The sequence below is a fragment of the Cryptotermes secundus genome, unplaced genomic scaffold (assembly GCF_002891405.2).
Source record: "Cryptotermes secundus unplaced genomic scaffold, Csec_1.0 scaffold693, whole genome shotgun sequence".
NCBI classification, from domain to species: Eukaryota; Metazoa; Arthropoda; class Insecta; order Blattodea; family Kalotermitidae; genus Cryptotermes; species Cryptotermes secundus.
The window spans coordinates 943,118-967,165 of NW_019722434.1; the positions used below are offsets into that span (position 1 = coordinate 943,118).

General features: G+C 48.8%; 1 protein-coding gene across 3 annotated transcripts in view; it reads left to right on the forward strand.

The window, feature by feature from the left end:
- LOC111861453 (chloride channel protein 2) overlaps window positions 1-24,048 on the forward strand; it is an 82,733-nt gene that overhangs the window by 8,246 nt on the left and 50,439 nt on the right. Inside the window, exon 1 of one of the 3 annotated variants that reach the window (XM_023846054.2) lies at window positions 8,051-8,128. The exons of 1 other annotated variant lie outside the window; for it this stretch is intronic. In XM_023846054.2, the coding sequence (XP_023701822.1) occupies window positions 8,075-8,128 (54 nt within the window). In that variant the 5' untranslated portion in view covers window positions 8,051-8,074. Of the gene's footprint in view, window positions 1-8,050; window positions 8,129-9,688; window positions 9,737-24,048 lie in introns of those variants that run through there. One more of the 3 variants, XM_023846055.2, reaches the window with a different exon arrangement.

The following is a 24,048-nucleotide window of genomic DNA, read 5'->3' on the forward strand; positions in this document are numbered from 1 at the left end:
TCTTTACTGATACATGTTTCGGCCTAAGCGGCCTTCTTCAGGTGTACAGGCTGTTCTGCTGTTCCTGTGCTCGGATTCTGGGCTATGTGGGTGTCCTTGAAGAGTTGGAATGCACGTGTTTGCTTATCTGTGTTATGTGATGTGTTATGTTAGAGCTTTATTTTAAGTGACATTATAACATCATATATGCGAAAACTGAATATACATATGTACCTTAAATAAAGTTCTAACATAACACATAACATAATACAGATAAGGCAAACACGTGCATTCCAACTCTTAAAGGACACCCAAATAAAAACATAGCCCAGAATCCGAGCACAGGAACAGCAGAACAGCCTGTACACCTGAAGAAGGCCGCTTAGGCCGAAACATGTATCAGTAAAGAGAATATGAACCGACGTTGCACACAGACGGCAAAGTCAGATCCACACAGCGCAATAGAACCCTGCAATTTACGTAATATTTTAAATAAAGGCTCTGCACTGAAATTTTTATTTAATTTCGTTACCACTATTTATATCATTAAATTTTGTATCTGTGTTCTAAGTTTGTTTAATCTTTTAGGGCTACATTTTGCTTCACTAATCCTGATTAAAGCGTAATCCATGACTTCTCGCCCCTATTACTCCGCATTAGCGGGGTTTATTGTATCATGCCGCCAGTTGCCCACAGTACCATATTGGCAGATAACCTTTGGAGTCGATAGATCATCACTGAATAACAGTGGGTTGTGTAACTTCATCTGATTCGCTTCGTGACGTAGGCGCCTCGAGCCCCTCAACTGTTTGGGTCCCAGCCTTCGTGTAGACAATGGCGCTCTGCTTACCGGCAGGTTATGCAACACGCCTGACGTGCGCCGCAGGTAGCAGGAGCAAGAGGCAAACATTGGGCTGGAAGCGGCCATGGCGGGATATGCGGGAAGTGCTACCGCTGTGCTGGCCTGCAGCTGTCTCCATAGTTGACGGCAGAGCTTCAATCCCCGTCAGCTCGCCTCTCCCACAGAAGCCGCTGAGCTGCAGTTTGTGCGTGCACGTTTCGCGAAGCTCGGACATTCGTTATTATCGTCACTACGGGGTAGCTCAGTCGGTATAGGGACAGGCGTCCAGACCGGCTCTGGGGCCCACCCGAGGCGTGAAACTGGCCACTCACCTCCATCCAGTGCAGAGGCCAAGAATGGTGGAGCTGTACATCCACTCCCCCACACATCTTAATGGCATAGTGTTTAACAACTTTGCCTTCATGGTCACTGCGGTTAGTATTGTTACTGTGCTTGTCGCTCTTATTGCTACTATGGGAAACAGTTACTGCACCTCACCGCCATCTGTGAGCCGCCTGTCTAGAACATGTGGGAGCCTCCGCGGCCTCAGCGTCACGTTGCTGTTTCCGATTTTAAGACATTGAAACCTAAGAATTGGGACACTTTCCGTCCGCCCAGCAGACAGACATGAACATCTGATCGCATGATAGAACTCGGCGTTAACGTCTTGCAACTATAGGTCTCTGCAACATAAGCGCATCGACCGTGTTGCACAGCTGCTGGACGGAGGCACTGGGGAAAATCGCAAGAAATCGGTCCAGTGATAGTTCAGCTGTGAGTCACCCAGTTCCGGGTCGTGACGTGCTGAATTGCTCAGCGGCTGACGTCACAGTGAACAGGTCGAGCAGTTTGCCGGACGGTATAATTGCAAGGAGCACAGCACAGTCGGCTGAGCGTATGTCTTGATCAGCGTGCAGCCCGTCAGAAAGGCGCGCGTACTGCTTCTAGCGTCGTCAAATAAGCAATAAAGGTAAAGGCAAAGTTGTCCCTGTGCTTAACTTATTAAGCACTACGCCATAAAGGCGTATGGGGGAGTGGGTGTATAGATCCACATTTTCTTGACCTCTGCACTAGCTGGAGGGGAGTGGTCAGCTTCTCGCCCCGGTCACTTTACCCCCGGGGAAAGAGCCACTGGTACCCATTGGATAGGAGGTTGGGTGGACCCCAGAGCCGGTCTGGACGACGTGGAGAGAAAATTCTTCATCCTACCTGGACTCGAACTCCAACCCCTCGGTCGCCCAGCCCATAGCCAGTCGCTATACCGACTACGCTGTCCCGGCTCCTAGTTAACAAACCACTCGTGTCTCGTTACGGAGACTGCGAACCGACACCCGAGCTACACAGTGGAGCATGACCGCTTTGTATTGCGTCCCGTCTTTTGTATTATGACACCGTGTACTTCGTCAGGCACTAGGTACCGACATTTCGAAGGGAAATGCTGCCCAGCCTGCTTTGAAGAAGAGGCATGAAACCACACCGAGCAGACATCAAGCAGTCCTGCCAGCTGCTAGTAGATGTCACCAAATTGCAGTGTGTTAAAACGGCAACCGAAATCTGCTATATACAGAGTGGGCCAGACTCAGGCAGTTTTTGATCATTAATAACTAACCAATCCAACAACACACGGGATAATGGGAAAGTATCTTTTGTTGTCGATAGATGGCAGCATCATACGGTATGCTGTGAACGAGCTCTGCCTACTTAGTGCGCATCGAGGAAACGTCATGGCCGGTAGACGGTTGTCTATCGAGCAGCGTGTAAAATGTGTGCGCCTTTTCTCAGTTACTAACAATGTATCAGAAGTCCAGCGCAGGATGTTGCAAGAGTTTGGACCGCCAGCAGTCCACAGGGACACAATTGAATACGATTTCCAGTCCCCGGGAGTGATGGTGTGGGGCGGCGTGACGTACGAAGGACTGATTGGCCCGTTCTTCCTTGAAGGTTGCGTCACGGGGGAACCTACCTAAAGTTGCTGAGGGAAAGTGTCATCCCAGAACTTCAGAGGAGAGAGAACTTTGATGAACTGTGGTGGCAGCAAGATGGGGCCCCACCACACTTCGCCAATATTGTTCGGGCGTTCTTGCATCAAGTTTTTCCTCAACGCTGGATTGGCCGTCGAGGGCCTGTGGAGTGGCCAGCCCGATCACCCGACATCACCCCACCAGACCTTTTCCTTTGGGGTTACCTCAAAGACAAGGTGTACGCTAATCCCATTCACAGTGTGAAACATCTGCGTGAGGTGATTGTTCAGGAGTTCAATAAAGTTCCGGTGAATATGTGTAGAAAGGCGTGTGAAAATGTTGCTTTGCGTCTGCAAGCCTGTGTTGACTTAGGTGGTGCCTAGGTTGACCAGCATTTTGAAAATCGATGACTTATGTGTGTGCGAATCCATTTTTGTAACCATTGCAATTGTTAACAATAATCAATAAAAATAACATCTAATCAAAAACTGCCTAATTGAGTCTGACCAACCCTGTAATGGTAATTCTCGGTTCTAACTGCTGCTATTCGTGATTTTCCTCAGCATTTCCCTCGCTAATCCGGATTAATTTAGGGAGAGGTCTTCCGGATTAAACAATAATTCGGATTGGTGAAGCAAAAGGTAACCGTAAAAGAAAAAAACTGAGAACGCAAATAATTGGAAAATTTAAAGATATAAGTAGTTGTGATGAAAATAAATAACAAAATTAAGAGAATGGATGGAACAAGGGCATTGAGAACATTAGAATTCAGATGTAAAGGCGGAAGGCGCATGGGAGACCCAGAACAAGATGGTTCAGCCTTCAGGAGGACAGGAAGTTCACAGCCTGTCAGCTGTCTGCGTCACTTCCGGTATTGCTATCAGCAGAAACCGATGCAAGAATGGCAACACACGCGTCTTATTGCAGCCGTCTATACTGTCCGGCCGAAGGCCCGCGCGTAAAGGCCTAGCATGTGATAGATGAATACGGAGCAATGGTGGAGTAGTGATCAGAAAGGGAAAAACGAAGAGAAAGACGTTCACCCGCGAATTTCACGAAGCCACCCGAGGCTGCGCCATGCCTAGGCGCCTGCGCTGTGGTGTTTACTTATGATGTCATGCGATCCCGACAACGGGTCGTAAGTCGAAACATCGATAACGCGAGTTCGTTTTAACATGGGACGCATAAGGTTGCGTTCATGGAGATCAGACCCGTTTTTAAACATTTGAATGCCCTACTACATCACAGTTCTATTCTTGGCCTACTTTCCTTATTTGGAAAACATAAAAGGAGCATATGAGATCCCCTTGCTGTCTGTTGGTCTTTATACCCGCCGCCCCACCTAATTCCTGAACGACGGAACAGTGGTACCTTGTGTGTCTGTATTTGTATCCCCCTATCGTTGCTAGGCAACGGCCCGATTCCTAGGCAGTGGCGCGGTAAAATAACTGCTGCGCGCGTCGTTTTCCGTGTGGTCCGTTTCATGTCAAAGGAAAGCAGGTGATTAGGTCTTCCCAGAACTTCTTGTTTTTATTATAAAATCAAGAAAGGGACATCAACTAACACTGACTGTTACAAGTACGCTTACGTAACACGGGTCGTGAAGCTTTCGAATGGAGCCGTCAGTGCGCTGCAATACTCGTATGGCGTGAGTCGCGAGCTCGAGTTTCGAGAAGTGAGTCCGAAACTTCGGGGTGTTGCTTTGACGGGATGGTAAGTGCGGAAATTCACAGATGCTGAAGCCGTGGGTCGAGATGCGACAGTACGCATTTCCTGTGAGGAAGGTGACTAAGGAGTCGACACGAAATTCCGCTCTGCGGTTGTAACTTCCGCCCTGACGCGGAGATCCCCGTAACATCCTGGCAATGAGCGAGCGGCCCAGGGAAGTTCTGCGGTTGTCTGCATGAAACCTTGTAGAAGTAAGTGATCCTAGGTTTCGGAGGATCGCACTACCTCCATCTTCAGGATCCAAGAGTAAGCCAAGAAAGCAGGAGGCGGAGTATTTTAGTATCATCTTCCCTTCTCAGTTGCCTCCCGTGTTCTGCGGTTCGAGCTCCGCGTGGTTTCATCACTCTGACAATAATCTGGCGAGGAGTGCGAAACGCAAAGCGTATGATTATTCACTGCGATAAGACAAGAGTTTCAGTACCGAATGGTGGAAAGCGTTCCCAGAATTTAATCTGATCTTAATTCTTTTGTGATTTGTTAGTGACGTAATGGGGTACTCGAGCTTATCATTATATTACGGTTCTTTCTTGCATTTTCATGACGACATATCAATGTATACGTTGTTTCTGTTGTGTGTGTCCTTTTATTGGGCCGACATCCTGTTTTTTTTTATAATTATATGAATTGGAATCTCTTTGTCTGCTTTGATAACAGTTCCAATAATAGCATATGACCGCTGCGAGGCGCCGGCGGGCTGTTATCCACCCAGATTTATAAATTGTTAGCCCTTGCAAAAGTGGACACTTATGTGTAACCTTCCTGGAAGATAATGTATGTTGCAACATTTATGTCACAATTCATTATCAAAGTACAACCTCTGTGATGTAGGTATTAATTTGTACCACCTCAGGAGGTTGTCTGCCCGCCATGTTCACATTTGTGAAAATAGGGAATTGAAAGGCATGAATGTTACTGTCTTCTGGTATGTGGGGAATACCAGACCACACGGCATCACGTAGTCACTGCAGTAAGAATGTAAAATGTCACGAAGGGTACGACTATAAATATTATGTAACGTCCGGTGGCATAAACTCCACACCAAAGTGTCATGTTTTCGAGAGGCAGTAGAAATTGTCTGCAGAGTAGCTGCAATTGTCAGTACTCTAAATTATCCCTAATCCGGTTACAGTTAATCCTGATGTCGGATAATCCGGGTTGAAATATGAAAAATTCTGTTCACAGTTGAGTACACACTTTAAAAGACACGTGGGATTTAGGAGCAAGTGGGATTGGAGCGAGAGGACTTTCAGACTGTGTTGAGGGCAGCTGGAGAGACTGAAACCGCGCAAGGCGGCTTGAGTACAGGAGCAATAGGGATTGGAGCGAGAGGACTTTCAGACTGTTGAGGGCAGCTGGAGAGACTGAAACCGCGCAAGGCGGCTTGAGTACAGGAGCAAGGGGGATTGGAGCGAGAGGACTTTCAGGCTGTGTTGAGGGCAGCTGGAGAGACTGAAACCGCACAAGGCGGCNGCGGCTTGAGTACAGGAGGAGGGGGGGGGATTAGGGCGACAGGACTTTCAGGCTGTGTTGAGGGCAGCTGGAGAGACTGAAACCGCACAAGGCGGCTTGAGTACAGGAGGAGGGGGGGGGATTAGGGCGACAGGACTTTCAGGCTGTGTTGAGGGCAGCTGGAGAGACTGAAACCGCACAAGGCGGCTTGAGTACAGGAGGAGGGGGGGGGATTAGGGCGACAGGACTTTCAGGCTGTGTTGAGGGCAGCTGGAGAGACTGAAACCGCACAAGGCGGCTTGAGTACAGGAGCAAGGGGATTGGAGCGAGAGGACTTTCAGACTGCGCTAAGGGCAGCTGGAGAGACTGGAACCGCGCAAGGCGGCTTGAGCTGGATGGAGGAGACCCTGCATTTCAGCTTCTGACAGAGGAAGAAATTGCTGCAGTGATATTTTTTAATTTATTTTCATCAGCACTACCTATCTCACTACATTTTCCACGCCTTCACTTTCACAGTGCCCTTATCAGGAGGACAAGCGGGCGAAGCCTGGGGACCTTCTGACAAAATGTCCTTCTCGCTTCTCCCAGAACAGCTCTTCTGCTATACTTTCTACACCTCACCTCTCTCACCAGGCGTAGCCTGAATTGGCCCAGAAAGAACCCCCCCCCCCGCGCTGAGTGCCTGCGCTGATAGGCTGCATGTACCGAAACCGGTATGCAGAATGTTGTCCCTGTGCGTAATTACCACGCCTTGAATATGTGTGGGGGAGTGATGGTACAGCTCCACATATTTTTATCTCGGTACGTGTTTTACTAAACCCTTTTAAGCCCTAAAATAATCTAACTCATCTGTGACATTGGTATATAAATACAGTAATTGTACTGAACCTGAACCGTTGTTGATCACTGGGCTGGCAGGACATGAGCTGTGCAAACACAGAACTCCCACATAAAGTATATTGACGGGGCACGCGGTAGCGCAGTTGGTTGACGCACTGTGCTACAAGCTTGAAGGTCGAGGGTTCCATTCCCGATGAGGTCATTGGATGTTTCAATTGACCTAATCCTTCCGGGCGAATTATCGCCCTGGTGTCGACTCAGTCCCCAACAGAAATGAGAACCAGGAATCTTCCTGGGGGTAAAGGCCGGCGCGTAGGGCTGGCAACCTCACCGCCATCTGCGAGCCGATTGTCTAGAAGATGTGGAAGCCTCGACGTCCTGTTACGGGGGAGATATACCTTTGCTGAAGTGTACGCTTCCCGGGGAAACAGGCTCTGTCTGTGCTGAGGCGGGTATACGGTTCTTTGACAAAGTGGCCAGTGGAACGCAAGATGGAGAAGGCTGAGACATGACTGTTTTAAATAACAGTTAACAAAGTTCTGAAGAGCTCTGTCTTCTGGGATATAACGCCGTGTAGTCCGTTGGAAGTCGACCGACGTGTCGGAGGAACATGTCGCCTTCATATTCAGGATCGAAAAGCAAGCCAAACGTGAAAGCAATTTGAAAGCAGGTTGCAACCAGAGCTCTGCTTGCTGAAGATGGAGGTAAGCTCTGAAGGGGATTACCCGGAGTGATATCCCAGAAGATAAGAGCTCTTCGGTACCACCGCTGGGAGAGCCTCAGAGTCTACAACGTTTACAAGTTCGGTTCCCGTCTCAGAGAAAACACACCGCATCTCCACTACAAAGACAGCCAGGTTAATGGTGTTTAGCCGAGTGGGCGAACCTCAGGGTTTTGTGATACTCAGGCGGCTGGTATATGTAGTTCCTCTGCGCTTTGAAGGGGTTGGGTTTATTCGTGGAGCAGGTGAAGCAATTGGCGGGGCTGTTTGTTGTCGGCCCGAAACTGGCCCAGGGCCTGCCTCTCTATCTCTCTACCGGATTATTTTGGGCGCTCAAAGCTACGCGAAGTGCGACTGACAGGCAGACAGATGTCCTCTTCGGAAAGAAAATAAACACCCGAGCACCGCGTCACTGCTCCCGTTATTTACGTGACTTTGCGACGCGCCGTCGGTACCTGCAATTATATCGCTTCGAGCGGCAGCATGTTTATGGATGCATGTAGAAGGAAGCGATCTGCTGCTACATTTGTGTGAAGGGACTGAGGAGAGGCCAACATGACTCACTCACCAAACCTCACGTTTGGACTTGAAGAGTTACGTCCTCGTGCAGTGAGTAGCTTTGGTTGCTGCATGTTGCGTGTTGGTTTCGTGCTTGGCCTAATTTTGAACCTTGAAGACAGAGGCGATGTTTCCCTCCGAATGTCGGTTGACTTTTAGTGTACTACCCACATTATGTCTGACCGCTGTGAGAAGCTCATGCCGTACAGAGGCCTGGCGTTGCTGTTACTGTGAACACAAGTACAAAAATACCCTCGTTAATTCGGTTACAGTTAATCCGGATCGAAATATGAAAAATGAAAAATGCTGCTCGCAGTTGAGAAGACATGGCATTAGGAAGGCAGATGAGCCGCTTGTCTGTTCAGACAAAACTTGAGACAGTTTCCTCAAACCTGCGTCATTACGTTCAAAACAAGTGCAACTTCCGAGGCTTCTGTCGGCGAATAAATGCACTGCATTTTTGTAGTTTTTAAATAGAGGCTCTACAGTGATATTTTGTTATTTATTTTCATCAGCACTACTTATATCGTTAAATTTTCTATTTATTTGTGTTCTGTTTTGTTTGTCTTTTAGGGCTACTTTTGCTTCACTAATCTGGATTATTGCTTAGTCCGGATGACCCCCCACCCCAATTTTCTCCGGTTTAGCGAGGGTTTACTCTACATGAAATGCATTTGAAAGGGTAAACCTCAGTCAGACTGTGCGGTCTGTGGGCGGTTTGATTTAAATTTTTATTTTATTTTGTGTGTGAAGTTGCCTCGAATATCCTTTTAACTTGTTTTGGTGGGAATATAAATTACTTATTTAACTGATTCAGTACCCCAAAACGTTTCCTCATGAAGATATCTGGCACTTGACACAGATGGGCTCTAGGTGGCAAGAAGCCCGGTGTACCAGCTGCTTGGTATCCTGGCAACTTCTTGGGGGGGGCAGTCTTATTCTAGATTCCGGACAGTGCGCACAGGCTCGGCCCAGTGTCCAGTTCGCGTTTTGGCCACAGCAATGGAACTGTTTCAGTGAAGAGTAACACTCAGTCTCCATGGAAACGGAGAGTGTGCGCCAGTCGCATATGCAGCCTGCTTCACCGTAATTAGTCAAGACCTGAGTGCGCAGTGCGTTCCCAGATGGTCGTGTTTCGTGTTGCAGACTGTGTGTATGAATACCGAGGTGTATTGTTCCTTTGGCCGTGGGTAAACCACATTTATTTCATAACGTCCTAAATGGATAAATGGAGTTCCGTGAACCAGATCGTGGCTTTGCAAGTCTGTAGAACAGAATGTGACTTTGCTAGTTGATTAAGCAGACCGGGTCTTTGCAAGTCTTGCAACAGACGGTGACTTTGAAAGTTGATAGACCGTACCGTGCCTTTGCAAGTCTATCCAACAGACTGTGACTTTGCAAGTTGATAAAGCAGACCGTGCCTTTGCAAGCCTTGCAACAGACGGTGACTTTGCAAGTAGATAAAGCATACCGTGCCTTTGCAAGTCTTGCAGCAGACGGTGACTTTGAAAGTTGATAAATCAGGCCGTCCCTTTGGAAATGTGTACAGCAGACGGCGCCTTTGCAACGAACCCGTAAACATGCTCTGCAGTGGCTGTGGCTCCTAGCGACATGGTCAATGGTGATGTCACAGCGTCAGAGTATGGGCGTCCGGACGCAGTAAGTAGCCGACGGCGACTCACAGTGCGTCATCACACGGCTGCGCACGCGCTGGAAAAATGCTCATTTCGCTAGCAGCGTGGAATTTGTTTCCTTTTTATTTGTGTTTCATTCAGCCACGCTGTCCGGATCTCAGACTTGCATAGCATGTGGGGGGGAAACCGGTATTCTTCTGGAGGTACCGAGGAAAACCACGAAGAAGATGTACTATCTGATATTCGAACTAGACACCCCCAGAATGCATATTCGAAGTGTTACAATCTGACCCAGCTTACCTGTCGTCGATGATGATGTTAGTAATAATAATAAGTGACGTACCCAGGATGAAAACGTGAAAACCCGGAGGAAATTACATACTGAGCAGACTCATAGTTCGTATGAAGAGCACTGCTCGTATCTTGTGGGATATGACATGGTGTAGTCTGGTAGTCTTCCATTTCATAGATACATACTGTCTCCATATTCAGTATCGAAAATTAGACCAAACAGTAGAAATACGACATCATATCCAGAGGAAGGTACTCACCACTGTGAGTTTGCTATTTTCCCTGTAATATTCTTTCAGTCATTCATTGAAGACAGGTACGATAGACAAGACTTGTAGCACGCTTTGGGATCTTACTTACTTACTTATGGAGCTGAGCCCTTCTTGAGGTGCGGCCAATTCTGCAGCTGCTCAAGAATTTCCCAGCATTTTATGGAACCCGAATGTTCCTCACCGTGTACACAAGAGCCCTCCACTGGCTCCTGTCCTGAGTCAGATCAACCCAATCCATACTATCCCACCCTATCTCTCTAAGATACATTTTAATATTGTCCACCCATCTGCGCCCTGGTCTTCCCAGTTGTCTCTTTACGTCTGGCTTTCCCACCAATATCCTATATGCATTATTCTTCCCCATTCGTGCTACATTCCCTGCCCACCTCATCCTCCTTGACTTGATCATTCTAATTATACTTGGTGAGCAGTACAGGTTATTAAGCTCCTCATTATGCAGTTTTCTCCAACCTCCTCTCACTTCATCTCTCTTCGGTTCAAATGTTCTCCTCATCCTTATCACAGATCTGTACATCAAAATGTTAGCAGCACACGCCATAACAAGAGACTGGCCACTCGTTCGTGGCAACTTGTTACCGAAGGACAGTCCCGTTGCTATTGCAATACAGCTGCGTAAAGGCATGAAGAACACTGTGTTCTGGGATGTGACGCCGTGTAGTCTGCTGTTTTGGAGTTGAGCTTCTTATTGCGGGAACTGTGAGAGTTCGGTCTTCTGCATTCAGAGGGAGTCTGACGTTTCGAAGGAACATATCGCCTCTGTCTTCATAGTGGAAGAACAAGCCAAGAGATAAAGCAAGCGAAGCTTATTCGTATACCTTGAAGATGAATGCGATATATAGCTCCGAAACGCCTGGCTGTCTCCGAACTAGAGGGAGTTACAACCCAAAATGACGTGCGCTCGGTATGTTTCTTCAGTTTCTCAATCTTGGCGATAGACCTGCATCTAGTGCCGAGGTGAAGAATGATAGAGCTATACTTCCATTTCCCCATACTTCATCATAGCGTTGTCCTTAACTAGTGAAACGCAGGGACAAATTCGCCTTGAAATCTAGCGGCAAATAGATCCATTGCTGAGCGCTGCCTGTGAACAGCAGACGTTGCTTGGTAACGGCCGCTAAACACGTCAACAATACTCGGGCTATCGCTAGTATCTGCTCGGTAAACGAGTTTCCGCTGCAACGGTTGACGTATTGTTGGACTATAAAACTGGAAACCGTGCTTTCTGTGTGGTTCATGCCGAAATGTTAGAAGCAGGGTCAGTCGAGTTGTCAGTTGAGGGAATGGACAAGAATTGTGCACGGGCGAACCTGAGGACCTGAGTGCGAGAAGCTGAAGAATCTCCAGTGTTAGAAGCCGTTGCCAGGGAACTGCTGGTTAAGACTGCTGACTGGAGAAGACTTAGCGTGTAGTGATTTGTAAAGTGTGGAGAGTAGTGTCAGCGCTGTAAGTGCTTGTAGTTCCGAGTGGTGTTTATAAGTGGTCAGTAAATCCATTCACCAATCCATACCCCGTCTGTACTCACACACCCAAAAATCGTTACAGTATGTACTTTGACACATGTTACGACCACATACACCACAGATAACATCTGACAGTATCAGTTGATGTGGCTGTACAGAAGAGGGCCCTGCTTAAGAAGCTGATAGTCCCTCAACCTACTGTGTAACCGCATGGCCTCTGCATCTCCTACTCTGTCTTCTTTAATATCAACATAGTGTCATCTTCAGTGTCTGGAAGGCCGGGGTTCAATGCCGGCATGGGCAGAGATTTATGCCTTCTCCACAGCGTCCAGACCGGCTCTGGGGTCCACTCACCCTCCTGTTCAATAAGTACTGCCACCATGTAGTGCCGAAGTTAAGGATGCATGGAGTTACACCTCCACTCTTCCATACTTCTCAGTAGCGTGGTGCTCAATTATGCATAGGGAAAATTTTACATTTTTAATATTGTGGCATATTTGCCCCATGAAAGAACTGTTGAGCCACAGAAACAGCCGTTGCTAAGTAATGCACGCTCGCAACAGTGGGACAACGGGGTTATGCAGCCCGTGTCTAGGCAAGAGCTCGGGTAAACACGTTCCAACACGCAACAATGGAAACTGTGTCTCAGTGGACAAATGTTATAGCTCTTTGCTAGGCAGCAGGCAGCGCGCCAATGGACGGGCTGGGTAGTAAACACGTGACTTATGTTTTCTGTGTGGTCCGTGCGGAGCCTATATAACGAGGATCTGTAGTAGCTTAGGTTCGAGAATGGAGCATGGTCCTTAGGGAATTGTGAAGATTAGGACAGGAGTACAGAGTGATTGAAGGCGAAATAACAAGAAGACTTCATAGTGATTTGAAGTGCAGTTTCTGTGTTGAGATCCGTTGCCAGGAGACGACTGGTGAAGACAGAGAATCCTAGTGCGTGTGCAACGGTGAACTGAAAGCCTGCAGAATAGCGATAGCGATATAATTGGGAGCGCTTAAGAGAACTTGTAACCGAAGTGCCAATAAATCCATTTGTCCGATCTAGAACCCGTTGTTCTCGTCACGCGTACCCCTCTACACGGGGCAGTATTATCTTTATTCAGTGCCAGTGTTTTCATACTCGGGTTCCTTTGAAGTTTTACGATCAGTGCTTCATAATATCAGCATTTCTCAATTCGGGATCCGATCTATGCTTACGCCAATATGAGTCCATCAGCACTTCAGAGCATTACGTTGACGTCACTTCCGTCCCTAGAGATCAAAGCTCCGTGTCTCGTCCTGTGTGTAGCACGTGTGACAGTCGGTCCGACTCAGAATTCAGTCTTAAAATAGGCCTCGGTCTCTCCCCGCCGTCATGAAATATTTTAATTTGACGAGAGAATATTGATCTGAGCTCACTAAGTGTCTTTAAATAAGTATCCCATCTGGTCGGGCACAGAGTCCGCGCTCCGTCTTCGTGTTCGGGATATTTCATCTCCGTTGTTTTCCTCAGTTTTCCGTTATAATGCAGGTTTCATACCCTTAGAACTACAGTGACGCAAATATTCGTAAATATACGCACATTCTCGTGAGATTTGAGGGTTTCTGGTAGTGACTGTGAAGATTACTGTCTCCTCGGGTATGACGCCGTAGAGTCAGGTAAAGGCTCACTGACTTTTCTCTGCTGTCACCTGACTTCTTATACCTCCACTTGGTTCACTGAAAGCCCTAATCCTAGTTCTGCCTCTCCCTATATCTCTGCCATTTTCCCCCTTCGGCTTTTTAGCCTGAAGATGGAGGCGGCAGGTTTATACGAAACGGTAACGACCTGACAGACTACGCGGCTACCGCGTTGCTTGGCTCTTGACTCGAATTCGGGAGGTGTTCAGTTCGAATCTCCGAGACATGGACTATCCTTACAGGTTTCTCATATTTTTAGTACTCCCAATAGGCCACGACGCTTGCATATAAATATTGTCCAGTTTATCATGCACTAATCACGCTACCTTCCGACGCTATATTGTGTAGCGTCTGACAGCGTTTTAACGTCACCAGTAGCTCGACGTCTCGTCCCGGAAGGAAGCAGCGAATGATAGACGTGTGTATCTCGGAGTGTTATCATTTGTGCAGGGATGTCACATGTCGCTCGGGGGCTCCCCCTGCAAACCGTCCCGTCCACAGTATTGGGTAGCGCGGGGCACTCTGACGTAGCAAACAGATCCATTACAACATTCGGCCCAGTTCCAAGTAAATACATTGTTGGATTTATGTAGTCCGGCAGAAGTCCACTGACGTTTCGGATAAACTTACTGTCTCCATCTTCAGCACCGAAGAGTAAGTGAAGCAACAAACTAGAAACAGGCGACAAACAGCTGCTTCTTACCAAATGGTATTGGAACGAATGCGATGGACAGAGCGTGTAGCACGCATGGTACAGAAGAGAAATGCCTACAACCTTTTGGTGAGGAAACCTGAAGGAAAGAGATCACGTGGATGACCTTAACGTAGATAGGAGGGGTATATTAAAAAATTAATCTTAGGACTGCACAGGTTCGATTGGTAAGATGGCAGATAAACGGATTTGAAAGGAAACGGTCATGGCCTAACCGAAGTGCCGTCCCGGGGCTGAGTAAAACCAGGAAAGATACCAGTCAGGCTGGACGCTTTTGCGGTTGAGATTCGCAAATATGCGTCTAGAGCGTTACCCATGCGCTAGCCTGCCCGGCACAGGACAGGCGAAGCAATCTGAAGCATTATCTGATCAAATTCCGAGCTGTTATCTGACACATTCTGATTTTGTTGGGTTGGCGCGATAAGCAAGCAGTGGCGGTTCGGCACAGAGGCGCCTCGCAGCTTCTGCCCTTATACCCAGTGATTTGATGGGAAGAGGAGCCGGGATGGCTCAGTCGGTACGACCGGGGAATGATGGTTCGGTTCCCGCTAGAGGCAAGAATATTTTCACAAGCAGTGTTGCCCTAGAGGTAAAGCGGTCTGGACGTGAAGCTGTCCATTCGCCTACATGTAGCGGTGAGGTTAAGAAAGCGTGGACATATGCCTCCGTGCCTCCATACGCATTCATGGGGCGATATTAAGCACAAAGACAACTTTGTATGACTAGGGGAGTGATGAGTGAGACGTATAGCACGGATGAAAGAAACGAGAGTTGCATGCAAAATTCGCATTGATAGAAGTGAAGGGTCTACTCAACTTGGAAGAGACAACCGTAGACGGGAGGGTAATATTAAAATGGATCTGACAGAAATGCGGTTTTGAACGCGTGAAACGTACTGAATTAAGATCACGTTATTCTTGAATGTGATGCCGTATAGTTTGTTACATAGATAAGCAACGTTTCTGTCTCCATAACTCGGCTAAGCTGGTTCTTCCGCAACGTCGGCACCCACCCCTCAACCGAAGTGCACGATGCTGAGAATCTGAGCATGTCGGTTGTTTGTGTGGCCCGGATTGCGTTTCGTCTGTGCTACTGACGTGTTCAGGGTTCACATGACGGCGCTGCCAGTACAGCGTCGATTGCAGTGAGGAAGCGGGAGGAAGCGGTCGTGGCCCACTTTATGTCACTATCCTGCTATTTGCCTGAAGGGGCTGAGGAAAACCTTTAGGACAGTCGGTGTTCCTGCCGAGGTTCGAACAGTTCACCTCCCGAATTCGAGTGTAGAGCGTTACCGCAGTGCTATGCTGCTTGGTGCACAGTGGACCCAGCTGCACTGTGTGTTGGCTGTTGCCAAAGGAAACAGAGCCCCATTTCTGCCCCACAGCTGAAGGTCTCAGCCCTGTTGTCTCGAAGTTTTGAGGCGACAGGTTCCCAGGTTCGGTCCCCTGTGGCCCCCACAACTCTCAAACCGGACTGAATGTACTTACTTCTCCACTTACCGTCATTTTGTACCCACAGCTGTCATCGTTTCTCCCGCCGCCTCCGTCTTCTCACCTCCTGGGCCTCCTATAATTGCTGAGCGATAGAGCAGGACTCTGCGATACCGACATCTGACGTCAATATCGCCCCCCCCCCGCGTGTTGCCCAGGTACCTCTTGGAAAACCATTGTTAGTTTTCAACAAACGGAAATTTTTTTATCAACATTCTGAACCTTACAGCTGGCGCGTGTAGACGGCGTTTCGGCACAGCAAGCGCCGTCACTGCGGCCCCTACTTCAGCAGTAACCCCGTCATTGGCTAGTGTCACGTGCATCGAGTATCAATCAGTATGTCTGTTGCGTAGGCAGTAAGTAAAAAGGTAAAATGACTTCTGATACTGACGTTTCAGAGGAACCAACCTGATCTCATCGCTTGAGCTGTCATTTTCCGTAAGTGCCTTCGTCATATCTCCACCCTGCAGATGGAGGCAGCGGGTTCCGCCGATATATTAGTACCCGTCTACCAAACTACATGGCGTCACATCACACGAGGTCGTAATCTTAGGTAATAACTGAGTTTTCATTAAATTTCGAGCTCAGTGTGTATGGAGCTAAAAAGGAAGAACTAGGAATGGAATAGAGACAATTACATACATGAGAGCTTTAGATATTGATACAGGAATGGCAGGATAATATTGAGATACGTTTTAGGGAAATAATTGCGTTCGATGGTCTGGATTAAACCGGCTTACACTTGCAATGTGCAATGACTACAATGCTTGGGAAGCCCCCTGCACAGAATGCGGCCACTCAGCACTCAGGCGTGGGAACGCTTCCTTCTGTGACGTCACACGCCTGTGCTGCGATCTGGAGTACTTTGGGACACAACACACGATAAATCGTTTCGGGCGCGATTGCAACTCGATGCTGTGGTTTCAGGTTGTGAATCGTCCTCGGTGATACAGAGTGTGTCGGTTTAAATTAAGAAGGCTTTGTGCGTGCAGAACCTTCAGATATTGCCACCAGACAGTTTGCTGGTGATCTGCTTGAGTAATTCCTTAGTTAGTAAATTAGTAATTTTCATTTAATAATTACTCTACAGCCTCTATTGGGCCCTGGCCGCTTCTTTCAGTTTAGTAATGCTATACACAGTCGGTAGGGTTCTTTGGACTGGGGAACAGCCCGTCGCAAGCCCGCTACCTACACACAGGACAGCACAGACGGAATAAATGCACACAGACATCCATGCCTCGAGTGGGATTTGAACCCACGATCCAAGTGTTCGAGCGAGTGAAGACAGTTCATGCCTTAGACCGCGCGGCCACCGTGATCGGCAGATTAGTAATGGCGGTGAGGTTGTCAGCCTTACGCGCCAGTCGCCCGCCGTTACCCGCAGGAAGGTTTCTGGTACTCATTTCTGCTAGAGGCTGAGTCGACCCCAGGGCCATAGTGCTGCTGGAAGGATTAGGTCAATTGAAAATTTGATAATCTCGTCGAGAATCGAACTCGCGACCTTCCGGCTTGTAGCATAGTGCCCCAACTAAGTCCACTATCGCCTGTCCATCTTTCTTTCGTGTCTTTTTACATTTATCATCCATTAATAAGTCCATTATTTCACGCCGTGCAGTCTGAGCTAGTGATAGCGTCAGTATGTAAACATGAAGCAAGCAAATAAATAGTGCTTGTATTCCTGTAACACTTTTGTGTAGATAGCTTCACTTGTATCGAGATCTGATATGCCGACTGGGTCGGTAGGATTGCCGTGATCCGATCTCACCGATGCTGCGAGGTCTGTTTTTGTATTTAATTCATACATCTGTTAGGAGATGGCACTGTCAGCACTAACTCGCATTGTCATCTTCGAAACTTCTCAGCCTGCTTTGATTAAATTCTGGAGGTCGATAGGTCAGGCTATAGACTGAACAATTGAGGAATCGGAGTTCGATCCCGACAGCGACGTCACGATTGCTCCTACTGACGACGCCCTGTTTTTGTTACGGCCTTCTTTCCATGAGCGTCGGTAGCGCATCTTGGCGAACCCAGTGAAACAGCTCCATTTAAATCGCCGGTTCGCTAAGACTAGCGTCAACGCTCCAGGGAAGAGAGCCCTACGTACGGGGAATGGACACGAAACCAGTCACAGAATCAGCGTTATGCGGGGTAATGTTAGCATAATAATTAGGGGCACGCGATCCCAAAGCCGTAAAGTTACAAAATAGGTAAAATGGCCAAACAAAAAAGAAACTCCGTGGCTTCAGTCCGAAAGCGAGCTATACCGACTGAGCGACCGCCGCTTGTCGGCGAAGTTAGTGCCAATTTTAGCCGATAGAGGGTGTCGCGTGGTCAGCGCAACCGATCCCCACGGCCGTTAATTTCGGTTTATAGTTCAAATTATTAATTCGTTTCAGAATTTAGACATGGCGGGAGCGCGTCGACGGACTGGTAGTGCTGTAGACTGGAATTCTGCAGGTAGCCAGTTCGATTCTCGGTAGGGACATCGGCCATCCTGATCCGGGCTTTTCGTGGTTTTCCACAGTCCCTGCCAGGCGAAAACGGGGATAATATCTCTGTTAGTCCACGACCACTTCGAAGTTCTCTATGTGTAAAGAAGATTGAAGGGTATATGCTCCTCACAGACACTCTCACACACACACACACACACACACCGTTGCATCCATTTCGACCAAATTTGGCGTGATGGAAGAGGATTTGTGGTCCTCACAGCGGCGACTGTGGATACTGTAGCGCCGTGCAGTAGAAGCAACAGCAGACGTTACAGCGCACTTCGCATATTCGCCTTACCTGCCCTGGACACGAAATCGGTTTTTGTTCGGCATTCAGAAATGAGCAGTGGTCTGCCCTAACAACAAAAATCGGCTAAGCTTCGAACATGGCATAGGGGACCAATGTGTGATATTGTACTCCATCTGCCATGGAAACGAGGGTACACCAGCGCCAGTTTGTGGTGTAGACCCTTACCCCATCGTCAGACAGTTACGAGACTCTATTTTCAATATAATTCACGTATTCATACGCCGGTGGGAACTTTAATCACACCTAAGCAGGAATTTTCTTACGTAAGGTTGCCTACACCAGATATGGCGTGCCATATGGCCATTCGTAGAATGTCTGGAATTTAGTTAGGAGTTACTTTTATTTTGAAATGTCTGAAGGCTCCTCAAAGTCATTTACCGTGGTACCAAATTTGGTCGGAATAGGTGCAACAGTGTATACAGATCTATAAAGAGCAAATGATCACACAGAGCGGTAGGGACTGAAGTGCATAAGTAGTCCTTTGCACATCTGGTGCGCTGACTTTGAATTTTCCACTGATTTCCAGCTTCCACCTTGAGAAGGCATCAGGAGTTGATTGCCTTGATTAAGGCCTTTTCTTTGACAGCAGGAACTCGCATCGAAAACGCCGCGACGGCGAGGACACTCGACGCACTGGCGTCACGTCATGCAATGACGATGGAAAGAACGGACTCCGTCGATCACAGTAGCTAGCGGCCTTGCGGCGGGCTGATCACCCGTCCGAGGAGACCAACCGTCTGTCTGTAAGATTGATACTTTTCGGATTAATTCATAATTAAAATAGGCCACGAGGCCTAATCCGCCCAGGAAGAAGGGAAGACAAACTGTCCTCAGACAGCTGCTTACGAGTGTCTTCATAATCCAGCGGCAGGCAAAGCGCAGCTCAGCTCAGCTCAGCTCAGCTCAGGAGTCACCTCGCTGCGGTGCTCTGTGCACGATATTTCATTCCTCTTTCTTTGTAATATAAAACAAAGGTAACAGGCCATGGAGGCCCACAGGGTTGTGACACGTCGAGGCTTCAACATTTTCTAGACAGTCGGCTCACAGATGGCGGTGAGGTTGTCAGCCTTACGCCCCAGCCGCCCTTTACACCCAAGGAAGATTCCTAGTATTCATTTCTGTTATAGGCTGAGTCGACCCCAGGGGCCATAGTGCGGCTGGAAGGATTAGGTCAATTGAAAAATCTACCTCATCGGGAATCGAACCCGTAACCTTCCAGCATGTAGCAAAGTGCCTCAGCCAACTACACTACTGCGTGCCCCCCGTATTGTAAATATGTTCCAAAGTTGGTCACCCCTAATGCTCGATGTTTATTTTACCTTGATTGCAATTAAGTCTACAGTTGCACAATGTTAGCAATTGAAACACAAACATGAGTTGCGCAATGTGTGCAAAATTCGGTCGGATTTATTGCCCGCCGGGGGGGGGAGTGGCGTGTGCAGTGCTGGGCTTGGTTTGAATTCACAGCGAGACACAACTTCGCGCCCTTCCGACAGAACGCAGCACTGCCCGGCCCGTCTTCCCTGATTACTTAATTATTGAAATGTATTTCGACGTTAACTCAGAAACTGAAACCCCCGCGGTCCCAGTCTCAAGCCACTGCTTCTAACCGTCATAACGTCTTCACTTCCACACTGACCTTATCAGAGGGAGGAATGGACGATGCCCCTCCCCCTCTCCGAAGGATAAAGTTTCTTACACTTATCTGATGACTTTTCCTTTCCACTATTCGTTCTTGCCTGTCTTTCTTTCACGCTTCAGATCGTTAATATTTCCAAGTTTCGTGGAAAACTAAATTAACTTCCGTTCTTTCTGAACTTATTACAACGAGACACACGCATGGTTGTGCATGGCACATCGGATCAAATGTGGAAGTGACTAAAGAAAACCCATAAAATCGACCGTGGGAGTCGGCCTGGCGTCCGAATCACCGCTTGCATGTTGCATTTGAGACGCTGAGCACTCTGGAAACGTGTCTTGGTTTCGAAACCCGCTCCTGTTTCTGAATCTTGTAAGAACATAGAGAGAGCGAACGTAGCGCCTTGAGGATGGGCGACGAGACTTCACTTTCCGAACGTGGAAACAGCTCGGCGTCCGGTGAGTGTCGGAAGAGGGACACGTTCCTGACACTGATGTAGCGCTCTGTCTGCACATTCTGCCTAAATAAACACTACGCCATGAAGAAGTATGGGGGAGGGGATGAAGAGATCCACGTATTCTTGACCTCGGCACTGACTGCAGATGAGTGTCCCCGGACACTTTTCACTCGAGGAGAAGTCCCTGGTAACCACCGGATAGGAAGCCCCAGCATCAGTCTGGACAGCATGGAGAGGGGGGAAGTCCTGCATGTACCGTGACTCGAACTCCGATCCCTTGGCCGCCCAGCCCGTAGCCGGCTCCCAACATACGTATTTCCGTAGCGATGTTAAAATTGTTGGCATGGCCAAGTGTGAGTTCCTGGACGCACCTGGACAGTGAGGCAGAATGATGCCGATATACAGCATGCTGCGTGGCGTTCTGCATGAAAATAGTCTCAATTAGTCTGCTGACATCGAGTTAACAGTCATTATATACGCAAATTTCGCTTCTTGTAGAAGCCGTGGCTTTAGCCGATTATCATTGTAATTACTGCGTGTGTTGACTGCAAGACGAGTTTCTTCGGCGACAGTTCGTATTTGCATTTTGTTTTGCAGTGCTGTGTACATTAAGACATGAAGATACGTAACTGGAGTGGCTTAGGATCGTATCCAGTGGCGGGGTTTTGTTCTGCTAACAGAGTGTCAGCTAACCGTGTAGATCCCTCGGGTGTCTGCGTGCCGACACAGTGGTCCGATGTTTGCTGTGGCTCGCGTCACTGCGACTCAGAACGCAAATACACGGCGTCGCGGCCTCCGTTAATGCAGTGACGTCACAGTTCGTCTTCTTCTGAGTTGGAGAGTCCTGGCTTCTGGGATGTAACGCCGTGTAGACCGTTGAAAATTAACCGACGTTTCAGACGAACATGTCGACTCTATCTTCTGCTCAGCATGCTACATGCTTCATGCTGGTTTCTTGCTTCGCTAATTCTTCGGCCCTGGAGACGGAGGCGACATGCTGTTCCGAAATGTCGGTAAGCTTTGACCGGATTACACGGTACTGTAACTCTTCATAACCACCGGTGTGAGAACCTCACATCCTGTATACTGACGTCATTCTTCCCCTTTCCCCTGAACCTCTGAAGTTGGTACAGTGACTGGTATTCGGACTGCAAGACCACAGTTTGGTTGTCTACATCGAGGGTGAAACGGCCGGTGCGTGAAGCTGACCATTCAGCTCCCTCTAGTTCCGAAGTTAAGAAAGGGTGGACATGCTGTTCCACCACTCCCCTCATACTCCTTTATGCCGTGGTGCTTTGTTGAGCGCAGGGACGCTGTGCTCCTTTATGGCGCGCTGCTTTGTTAAGCACAGGGACGCTGTGCTTCTTTATGACGCGGTGCTTTGTTGGGCACAGGGACGCCGTGCTTCTTTATGACGCGGTGCTTTGTTGGGCACAGGGACGATTTTCTCCTTTATGCCGTGGTGCTTTGTTGAGCACAGGGACGATTTTCTCCTTCATGCCGTGGTGCTTTGTTGAGCACAGGGACGCCGTGCTTCTTTATGACGTGGTGCTTTGTTGAGCGCTGGGACGCTGTTCTCCTTTGCGACGTGGCGCTTTGTTGAGCGCACGGACGCTGCGCTTCTTTATGACGTTGCGCTTTGTTGAGCGCAGGAACGCTGCGCTTCTTTGTGACGCGTGCTTTGTTGAGCGCAGGGACGCTGCGCTTCTTTATGACGTGGCGCTTTGCTGAGCGCAGGGACGCTGTGCGTCTTTATGACGTGGTGCTTTGTTGAGCACAGGGACTCCGTGCTTCTTTATGACGTGGCGCTTTGCTGAGCGCAGGGACGCTGTGCGTCTTTATGACGTGGTGCTTTGTTGAGCACAGGGACTCCGTGCTTCTTTATGACGTGGCGCTTTGCTGAGCGCAGGGACGCTGTGCGTCTTTATGACGTGGTGCTTTGTTGAGCACAGGGACTCCGTGCTTCTTTATGACGTGGCGCTTTGCTGAGCGCAGGGACGCTGTGCGTCTTTATGACGTGGTGCTTTGTTGAGCGCAGGGACGCTGTGCTCCTTTATGGCGCGCTGCTTTGTTAAGCACAGGGACGCTGTGCGTCTTTATGACGTGGTGCTTTGTTGAGCGCAGGGGCGCTGTTCTCCTTTGCGACGTGGCGCTTTGTTGAGCGCAGGGACGCTGCGCTTCTTTATGACGAGGTGCTTTGTTGGGCACAGGGACAGCTTTTCATTTTCCGCTGGATGCTACAGGACATGACAGGAGAGAAACCGATATTTCTCGTGTAGCTCTGTGTAGGCATCAGTAATGTGATGCTGAATGCTTTGGAGGGCAGACTACAGATTAGATTACGCCTTATCTTGTTGAGATGCGGCGCTTATACAAACATTATTGTGCCTTCAGCGTCGCCGTCATTTTGTTTGCGAGGCCTCCACGTGCCCGCATACAGTCTCCCTTATGTAGTCGCAGATTCATCGCCGCGCACACAAAAGTTCTGAACCTTATCCTGAGGCAGTTTAGTCCATGTAAGGTTTGAGGTTCTCATGGCTGTGACCATGAAGATGCGACGCCGTGCAGCTTGGTGGGTAGATAGCAGTGTTTCGATGGAACCACCTGGTTCCATCTGCAGGGCAGAAACAGTTATGACCTTAAGATGTATGCAGCAAGTTGCTCCGAAACACTGGTACCTCTCTGCCAGATTACACGACGTCGCATTTATGGGCTGAACCCAGGTCTGAACTCCGGACCGCGCCTGTGAGCTCCGCTAGTGACCTGCGCTGTACGTGTGACCGTTCCAACCTCTCTCTTCTGTGCGCATGCCCCGACCTGCACCCGCGCTAACAGAGGCCGCGTTCGGGTAGGTGACACTCTGCTTCGTTTTCAGAACGTCCAGGGTTCAAGTCTGCGTCCGGGAGCCGGCTATCCTGACTGGTTAATCGTTTTCCTCAGTCCCTCCAGCCAAATGGCGGGATATATCTTCAGTTAGGCCTCGGCCCCTCCTTTGTCGCGCGTCATTCTCTGCGCATCCTGCCATTCCACACAATCCACTGTCCTTACACGTCAAGTCGTCCCCGTGGTTACTTAACTAAGCACCACGTCACGAAGACGTATGGGGGAGTAGAGGTATAGCTCCACGCATTCTTAACTTCGGCATTAGATGGAAGTGAGTGGTCAGATTCACGCACCGTCCGCTTTAACCTCGCGGAAACAGTACCCGGTTCACATTTCACAGGAGGACTGGTTGGGCCCCAGAGCCGGTATGGACTCTATAGAGAAGTCTCTTGCGTGTACCGAGAATCGAACCCCGATCCCTCGATCGTCTAGCCCGTGGCTTGATCATTATACGGACTCAGCTATCCCAGTTCCCAAATGAGCCCGCCACTGAATAGCTGAAGCCTGTCCCCTCCCCCCGGTCCCAAATCACGCGCTTCAAAGCCCCCCACCTACCACTAGGTCCCTGAACGTGTCTCCCTGTTGGTGTCCATCTCATCCTCTTGTCAAGATGTCCGGTCAGCTCCTGCCTGGTCTGGGAGG